This window comes from Podarcis melisellensis (assembly GCF_964234715.1).
Source record: "Podarcis melisellensis genome assembly, chromosome: 6".
NCBI classification, from domain to species: domain Eukaryota; kingdom Metazoa; phylum Chordata; class Lepidosauria; order Squamata; family Lacertidae; genus Podarcis; species Podarcis melisellensis.
This window is the reverse complement of record NC_138538.1, coordinates 39239341-39249098: the sequence shown is the minus strand read 5'-3', so window position 1 is coordinate 39249098 and position 9758 is coordinate 39239341. Positions and strand designations below refer to the sequence as shown.

At 43.5% G+C, this 9758-nt stretch overlaps 1 protein-coding gene across 4 annotated transcripts in view; it reads left to right on the top strand.

The window, feature by feature from the left end:
- The window catches only part of DYRK3 (dual specificity tyrosine phosphorylation regulated kinase 3), a 38748-nt gene that overhangs the window by 14549 nt on the left and 14441 nt on the right, over window positions 1-9758 (top strand). Inside the window, exon 1 of one of the 4 annotated variants that reach the window (XM_081916350.1) lies at window positions 7967-8129. The exons of 2 other annotated variants lie outside the window; for them this stretch is intronic. In XM_081916350.1, the coding sequence (XP_081772476.1) occupies window positions 8047-8129 (83 nt within the window). In that variant the 5' untranslated portion in view covers window positions 7967-8046. Of the gene's footprint in view, window positions 1-7966; window positions 8130-9758 lie in introns of those variants that run through there. One more of the 4 variants, XM_081916351.1, reaches the window with a different exon arrangement.

Genomic DNA, 9758 nt, shown 5'->3' with positions numbered 1-9758 from the left:
AGAGTTAAACTCCCCACTTGGCCATGAATCTCACTGGGTGACCTTGAGCCAGTCACCAACTTCCAGCATAACCTACCTCACAGGGTTGTTGTGAGGATGATAGGGAGAGGGGGAGAGATACAAATGCAATAATAAACAATATATATCTTACTGTTATCAGGCCAGGAAGATATTCTGAGCATTTTTTTGCTAGTAGTTTCATCACTTGGCATTGTTTTTTCCAAATTTGTTGGCTTTTTGTGTGTGTGTGTGTGTTTGTTTTTTGTTACTTACTAAAATTTTGTTACTAATATTAATTTGCTATGTGTGAAGTTGTATCTAAGAAAAAATACATTTCAATATATTGGCATCTGTCTGTCTTGGAAGACAATGGAGGAGTGTGCCTTTGGGGGTGAAGATTAGAAAGTTACAGCACCTGCTGTGGCTGTAGAGACTAATATGGGAGAGATGTGTTTGGTTGCATCTGGGGCAGATGAATGCGTTTGGTTGTGCTGCTGCAGATGCACCATGGTGTTTCTTCTCTGCGCTCCTCCCAACAGTCATTCCTCCTCTGGTCACTGCTATGGATGCATGACCTGACTGTTTCAATGCACTGCAGCCATCCACAAGGGATTCCTACATGATGGGGTTGATGATGCCAACCTTTATGTCACATTTGCAGACATCTTTGTAATGCAGAGTTGGTCTGCCAACAGACCTGGTGCCTAAAGCCAGCTTCCCATAGAGGATGTCCTTGGGGATCCTGCCATCTTCCATTATTTGGACATGACCAACCCAGGGTAAATGTTGTAGAGACAGGAGTGCAAGCATGCTAGGAATGTGGCCTTGGGAGAGCACATCTTTGTTTAAGACTCTGTCTTGCCATGTGAGGCCCAAAATCTTTCTGATGTGGCGCATGTGGCATTGAGATGTCACGCCTGTCGATTGTACGTTGCCCATGGCTCACTTTTATAAAGCAGCATGTTCAGCACACAAGCCTGGTAGTCCTTCATCTTGGTATTGTTAGCATCACATTCTCCCATACCCTTTAGAGAGGCAAGCCTTGCCAATACGCTTGTCTAGTTTAAGTGTCAATGCTGGTTATGGTGGAACCCAGCTGAGGCATGGAGTGCTGGTGATGTCCTGACTCAGGGTGTTGGTCTTTGTCAGGCTGATGGTAAGGCTCAACTCCCTGCAGGCTTGGGCAAAATGGTTGATGAGTCTCTGTAGAGCTTTCTCAGAGTGAACTTCAAGGCTGTGTCATCTGCAAACAACATCTCTCAGATAAAGACCCGCCAGGCTGCCACAGTTTTGTCTTAGCAAAGAGATGTGCGAGGTTAAACAGACCCCCATCACTCCTCAAATGAAAGTACAAACCGCAGACTTTGACTATATGTATACTGTACAGTTTTTGCTGAATGAAGTGTATCCCTACTAAATAGATGCAACTGGGCTTCCTAATCATGGGGCTATTTAGTATCCATGTTACAATCACTTGACATTTGTCATGGACTGCTTACAGCATATCAGTAATCTCGAGATTACTATTTAAATCCTGAAGACTCCAGGACAATCATAGGGTTTTGGCAGCATTCCTAAGTTAGCAGACAGTCGAAAAAAACAAGATGTTCTAAGAGCCTACAAGTGGCCTATTATTTAATTATTCAGACTGCTGCTTTTCTAAGGAGGGTACAGGGACTACAATCTGAGTGAGTTGTGTGTACTGAAGATGGCCATGAAAGCATTAGCAAACATAGTGAATGGCGTAAACCCAGAGCCTGTCATGGGCAAGATTCTGTTTCCTTAGCTACAGGGTTGCATCATCCTGGAGATGTAAAATACAATGCGGCAAGGAGAGTCCAACTGTCCATGGCAATGGGGCTGATATCCTACATTATTAAAGGTATCAAAAGTCTAATGAGCTAATGAAGCAGGGAGTATATGGGAAAGTGGGGGAATATGTACAAAGGATCGCTACAGCAGAGCAGTGCAGACTTCAGGCTTGTGGGATCTGTTTTGAGTTTTACTAGAACCCTGAGATCAACCAACTAGAACTATAAGGACATAAATTTAGAATTTAAAAACATGGTTCTTATGTGCATCTGATGAGAACAGGGGGTTTTGTGTCAGAAGTGAAATGAGCTTACAATCCTCACAAAATTCTATTTCTGGTCACTCCAAGTTTTCTTCATTGTACTTAATAGTAGGGTGGATACATGTTGTTGTTGTTTCTGTTACTTGCTGATCTGCTGCACATCACCCAAAGATCTACCAGTAGATCCACATCTACCTTTAGCTCACCCCTGACCTAGAAGTCTTCACCTCCCTAGGATTTCCCCTGAGGCTTTACTGGAATGAGCAAGCTTACTCAAAGAACAGCAAGGTCAGACTTGTGGGCAGCCTAAACTCATTCTGAAACCGTATATCTGATGAGGGTCATCCTCCTGTCATTATAATGATACCATAAGGAAGATTTCCAATATGACCCACATAAGTAGCTATAAATGGTCTCAATTTCATTTGGAGCTAGTGCCACATTGATCTGTGGTCCAGGAGTCACATGTCAAAGTCGGTGTGGCCAAAGTGTAAGGTGGCCATAGACATTCTTTTAATTTTGGAGGTTGGGGGTGTAACAAAAACCTTTTGGCATCACAGTCTCACAGCAAGGGACTTATGGGAGCATTCATTCTTAAAAAACCATGCAAAGCAGCAAAACACCTTTTGGCATCACAGCAGGGGATCCATGTGGTGTTGTTTTTTAATGACTTGGTGGGAGGTCTTGTGGGACCACAAAACCCAGCCCATGGGCTCCTTTTAGCTACTATTTGTTTTAAGACATGCACAATTTTTCTTTGCCAGAAGCTGTACTTTTACATTAAAGAGGTAGGCGGATTGTGAAGGTAGGAGAAACTTGATGGGCTATTGTCTTTCTTAAACTGCTGTCCTTCTCATGACACTTTCCAATAAAATACTGTGCATTTATGCTTGCATCAGAAGGTATAGCAGATACAATAGTCAGGTAAGACTGTGCTCCTGTGCATACCTTTTGAGGATAAGCCCCATTGCCCTTAGTGGAACTTCAAAGTTAAAATGAATAGAATTGCACTGCAAATGTTTAAGGTTCCTACCTGTCACGATCTATGCAAACTACAATCCTAAACACACTCATTTAAGAGTAAGTCTTATCAAATTCAGAGGGACTTATTTCTGAGTAAATAGACATAGGATTGTGTGGGTCAGTAGCCTTCTGCATATCCATAAGGATGAAAGCCCCTGAATCTCTGAAACTACTATCTAGCTGTACCCAGTTGCAAGATTAGAGCAAGTAACATTTAACTCTTAATTTAAAGCTATTTCAACATTTGTCTGGTTGCTGCTGATTTGCTTTAAAAAAATGACTCAAAGCCCAGGCACATCAAGCAAAAATGTGTAAAATATTCTAGGAAGAAGCTATTTGATGGAAACCAGAGAATAACTCTCATACTCTGAAGATTATTCATTAAAATCTGGTACATGTAAAAACAAGATAAGTAAATGTTCTGGTTTTAGTCTATTTCTACCTTGAAATGGAATGTATGGTGAAATACTATGGCTATCACAGCATGGTGTTTATTATTGATTGATATAATTATATATATATATATACACACACACACATCCATCCATCCATCCATAGACTGAATTTGTGTAAAATATTTGCATACCTGATTCTTTCTACATAAAGAAAGGAAGCAAAAATGGAAGCAAATACGCCTACAATGTGCTTGTTGTATGTTCACCTCAGTGTAATGTAAGTGAATTGAAAATCACATCTCACCAATAACTCCTGTGTAAGGAACAAAGTTGGACAGCCTTCTTCAAAATAATCTTGAGCAGAGGAGAAATTGAGCTTTTCCAACCTGCTGCCTTCGACATATTGTTGGGACTAGAGCCCCCACCATTCCTGAACACAGGCCATCTAGCTTGATCTGCAGTAAGTTTGCAGTTCAACAACATCTGGAGGGCATCAGGTTGAGGAAGGCTGGATTAATTATACCACTTATTTGTTTGTTTATATCCCATCTTCATTTCATTTTCATTCATTTATTATTTCTATGTCACTTTTTACTCACATGAGTCACAAAGCGGCTTACATACAATAAATAAGAACATAGTAGAACATCACAATTACAAAATAAATCATATAAAATAATTAACAAATCTTCAGTAAAACAACAACCTTCTATAAAGCACTAATAACAAAACAACTTAAAAAAACAGGCTAAACAGCACAGCCGCAAGATAAGTAAGAAAATTCACAAAGCACTACAGCAGTCATAATCCACAAAACGATATTAACGTTAACAAACTAACAATAACAAACAAACTAAGCACTCCCATGTGTTCAAAGTAGTATACACAATCCCCTTCCTCATTTCATTTTATGGCCCAAAGTCACCCAATGAGCTTCATGGAGAATTCTAAATGTACTTCACTGTAGTCTACATGACATAGTTTTTCTGCTTTTCTTTACACTGACAATATGAGAATCTGTCATGAATTGGCCAACAAATAGCCAATACAGGCTTTATGAGGTCCAAAATCCATATTGAGGCATTACCAATATTAGACTTTTTGGATCTTCATTTTTCTACTATTGTAGTAAAAAGCTATTTCACAACTTGTGTCAGATATGCATTCTTAATTATTTGAGAGGTAACCGAAATGCAAACAGCCGTGCATCTCAAGGGACAACCTGACTGACTTGCCTCCATAGTCCAAGATAGAGCACAGCTGGTCTGGGGTAATTCACTTGGAGGGAAAATGTGGTTTTGACATGAATCTACAAAATATTTTTTTTTAATGGACCATTCCCTGTGAGACTACAAAGCATAGAAAGCAATTAGAATACAATAAATGGCAAACCTGCTAAACAACTAAAATGTGATTAGGAGGCAGCAAATATTTATTGTGACCTTTGCTTCCCTTAAGGAAAATGGCATGGTACAGCACATATGCCCCAGAGACATGAGGAAGGCTGTGATCCCTGTTAACAGCACCAGATGGCTCTCAGCATTGCTTTTGCAAAATTATTCGATATCCTTGAAAAGAAAACCCAAATATTTGATCATGGGATATTCATATAAAGCCTTATTCATAAACCCTTTCATATAAGGAGGGTAACATTCCAAATTAAACTCTGATACACACCTATTAGTGCTAATGAGAGTGTTGTTGTCTAAAGAGCAAGAATAGTCAACAAAAGGTATCATTTTCAACCATGAGGAGGTCAATTGGGAGTTTTCAGCTAAAAAGAAAGAAAGATTCTAAGAACTGAAGGATGGATAAAAACTCACTTTAGGGATCAAGAGAAAGGAAGGCATATTGAACACAACATTTGTTTATCTGCAGTTTGGTTGAAGTTATGTCAATATTTTTCATTCTTAGTACAAAATCGAATTTTATATATGGTAGCAGGGTGTTAGCAAATAATTTTCTCGGCATTCCAAGCTCTCATTGTAACCAAGCACAGAACCTCCACACAAAAACCCCCAAAACCTTTTTTTGGCTGCACACAGATAGTATTCAACACATTATGTTTTATTTTGATTGGCATAGGTGTAACTTAAAGACAACTCGTAATGTGTAAACCTATAAAAAGGTAGACACACTTCAGGTGATGCAATCTATTTTGTTCTGCTGTACTGTTTTCAGTGCCTCCTAAATACTTTTTTGTTTAGGCCCAACCTGTAATGTAAAGTTGGAATGTATTTTAATATGCAATTTTATTTTATAATAATAGAATTGTAGCTTTGGAAGGGACCCTAAGGATTGAACCTGCAACCTTGGCATTATTAGCACCACACTCTAAGCAACTGAACTATCCATATATTTTTAACTGCTTGCTTTATTTTTATTTTTTGTAGGTCGGCTTGCTTTTAACTTCTTACTTTTATCGATAATTTCAATGTATATTATATATTTTATGTAAGCTGGTTTGAGGTTTCTACACTGCCTCCCGCAGTTTGGTCAAACTCATGTTAGTAGCTTCTACAATATAGTGGTGTACAAATGCTGTTAAATAAAAACAAAACAAATATTAGAATCCTGATGCCTACCAACTAGAGTGAGGTTCAAAATATGTGTGGGTGTTCCTGCAGGGCTGACCCAAGACATATTGATGCCTGAGGTGAAGAACAAAATGGTGCCCCTGTCTAGATGGGCAGTTCAATCTTCAGTACTGGTGACAGCATTGTGCAGTACACCTTGGGACAGCAGGTTGCATTGAGGGAGTGTATGATCCACCATTGTCATCCTGTAGGACATCACTTATATTAAAAAGTATATCAAGCTATATCAAATTTATATGAAATCCATATCAAGCAATGTCAAATTTATATCAAAAGACAGGGCTTCTGAGGAATGGGGTGGGGCACCTGACACTTTCTGTTTGACATAATGTATGTCCTATGTTGTGCTGCATTCCCTTTTCACCAACCTGCCAAGGGCCATATGTCAGCAAAAATGGGTGGAACCAAGGCCAGTCCAAGACATCTGGGCATCTGAGGTGAACCACAAGATAGTGTTCCCCTCCCTGCCAAGGAAGAAGGGGTGAGTGAAGATCTAAATCAGAACCCCAAGGAGGGGGGGGGATAAGGATCTACATCAGGATCTGCTGCCTCTGTGGATCCTGCTGCCTGAGGCAGTCACCCCACCTTGCCTCACTGATGAAGCAATACATGTACATTTTGCATTTGTACAGTAGGCTAGTATCTACACACATCCCCCTCTCTCCTCCATTCAGACAAGCAACAGGCATTATCAGAGTTCAAGAACACAGGGAGGGCCTGGGGAGAGATCCAAGAACCACATTTTGGCCACTGCGTCTGAGCTTCCCCACCCTTGCCCTAGACAATTGGGAGCCCAATTTGTCAGGCATTGTATATTCCACTCAACAAAAACAATCCTGTTACAAGTAAGTTCCTAACCAAAGCTTATTTAAAACACAGCTTACTGCTGAAACCCTGTGCACACTTTGGTGGGGGTAAAGGTTAAGGTACCCCTGACTGTTAGGTCCAGTCACGGATGACTCAGGGGTTGTGGCGCAGCCCCCTTTTTAGTGTCACGGTGGATATACACTTGGCCTGTTGCTGAAAGTATTCAAGCTTGGGAGTTACACAGAACTGCTAAGTAGGCAGAAAGATAAAACAGGAGCAGGGGAAGCTGCTTTTTATCAAGCCATATCACTTGTCCATCTAGCTCAGTATTGTTTACCGTGATTGGCAAGTGGCTTTCCAGGATGTTAGGCAGGGGTCTCTCCCAGCCTGACCCGGAGATGCTGAGTGTTGCCCTTGGGACCCTCTACGTGCAAAAGCAGTTGCTTTATACCACTGAGCTATGGTTTTCCTCCTTAAAATAATAAAACCACGGTTTCTTGGCAGACTTATGAGTGAAGACGTATGCCCATGCGTTGCAAGCGTCTTGTGGTGGTGCTGACACCTTAAAAGATCTGGCAGCTATGTTTAGGAGAACACTTGTGTCAGACCAAGAGCTTGCGGCATAATAACTGTTAGGGCAGCCCATGCTGCAATAAGCGCCAGCCACAGTGAAAGTCCACGAAAGCTCATGCCATAATGAACGTGTTAGTCTTCAAGGTGCCACAAGGCTCTGTGGTGTTGTTATTCGCATTCGACGTGGCTTCGCTACAGACAAGAGGCGCTTTTTGAGGTCCCGGCAAGGTTCCTAAGGCGTGGCCCTAAAACACACACGCACACATTGGGTTGCTCAAATGATTTTATTTACCAAGCCGCCTGCCAGCAAACCCCCCCCCCCCGTCGCCGCCTTCTCTTTCCCCACTCATCCCCTTTCCCCCCTCGGCGCCCTCCCGTTTCCTTTCTCTTGTCCCCGCTCGCCTCCTCCTCTCACCGCGCAAGCGCATAGAGGGCCAAGCAGACGTTCCCTTAGCAACCGCGCCCTGAGCACTGCCGCGGCCCCGCCCGCCGTGCTACAGCCTCAGAGGAGAAAGAGGCGAGCGAGCGAAGCAGGCAGGCAGGCAGCGCGAGCCGGAGTGTGGGCCTGGCTAGGGTGATGGGGCGCAGGGCCCGCGGGCTTCCACCCCGCTACCGCCATGATGCTGCTGAGCAGGAAGCCGGAGGGTCCCCTCACTGCAGGTAATAACGGCCCCTCCCGGGCGGGGAGGTTAAATGGGGCTCCCTGGGTCTCTACCTCGGATCTTATTCCTACCCCCCCCCCCGACTTGGAATGGATCCCTCCACTCCTCGAGGCGAGAGGGCCTTTGGGCCATTCGAAGACTCGGAGAGGGGGGTCCCGCGGGGCTTGTTGCGGAACAGGACAAGAAGAGAGGCGAAGTATCGATCTGTATTATTGCATATGCAGCCGAACGCACATGCCGCGATGGCCCCGCTTCCTCGGAGAGAGGCCACGTTGCGCCTGCCTCGTGCACCCCCGTTTTGTGCAATGGGGATTTTGAGGTGGGGGCCCCCCGTTCCGCCTACATTGGGAGGGGGGGCTGTTGCGTTGTTTTAGGAAGGAAAAAGAGTCTTCCAAGCGATCCCGCGTCCTGCCCTATGTGTGCGTGCGAGTGTGTGAAATCCACTTCTTTGTTGCTCCTTTTTCCACCCTGCGCCCTTCCGTTAGATCGATTGCGAGGAGTTTAAAGGATAACTCTCCGTTTTAGGGGATCTGGATCCGCAGTATAATGCAGCGGGTGGCATATTGTGGAGGAGAATGGCGGGGGGGGGGGGAGGAATCTAGCAACAGAGAGAGGGATGGTGGGAGAGAAAGAGACAGGCATGAGGTTGCGGCAAGCTTGTTTTGAAGCTAAGGGCCGGCCGGGTGTTTTTTTTTGTTTTTGCAGGGGTCGCGACGAAGAAAGCACCGTCGGCAAAAATGCTAAAAGCCCGGTCCTGTTGTGGGTTAAGCCTCGTTGCGGGATTGGCCGCCAAGTAAACATGCACACGATTGCAATCGGAGCTTGTGGGTTGCATCCAACTAAGTTTTACTCAAGGGTAGACCTTTCGGAAATAACGGGCCTGGGTTAGCCATGCTCCTTGTTTTCAATGGGTCTGCTCTTGAGTAGGACTAGCAGTGGATTCGCCCCTGCGTGTTTTCGCTGGGGTGGTGGTGGTGGATGGAGTCGAGAGAAAGAGAAAAATGCGGATGGAGCCTCGGGAAGCGTGTCGGGACGGGTTCCCCAGGAGACCAGGGGAAAACTCCCCATTGCACGAGAGGTTTCAAATGCCAGTCAGGACAAAGCAGCCGGCGTCTGATTTTAACGGACAAGCTGGCCTGAGTTGGGAGGATTGTGCTTCACCATAGGAAACGACGTCGATTTCTTTCTTTCTAAGGTTCTGTTACAATTGCTTTGTTAGGTCTGGGCGAGTTTAGCGCCAGGGGAAGGTTGATCAGTATGGATCTGAAATGGTCTCATGTTTCAGAGCACTTTGTGTGTAAACGCATATCCAAAATAGTCTTTATGACTTTAAGAGACTTAGACGCAGGCAGGCCAGATTCCTTCAAGTCACTGCCAAATTCTGCATAAGGAAGAATTTTTATTTTGACATTTTTCCGTTGGCAACTTAGTTGACTTCTTTTTAACTGTTTTCAATTAGGACAAGGAGCATTCATTTGTTCAGCTCAGCAGTACTCCCCATGTAACTATTTTGTTACTTAGTTTTGCAATCCAAGTTTTAAAAGAAAGGCAATTTTTTAAGTGATCAAGTAAGGCAGGGTGAGGAACCTATTTCTTTTACTTCACACCATTAATTTTTCTGTTTCAC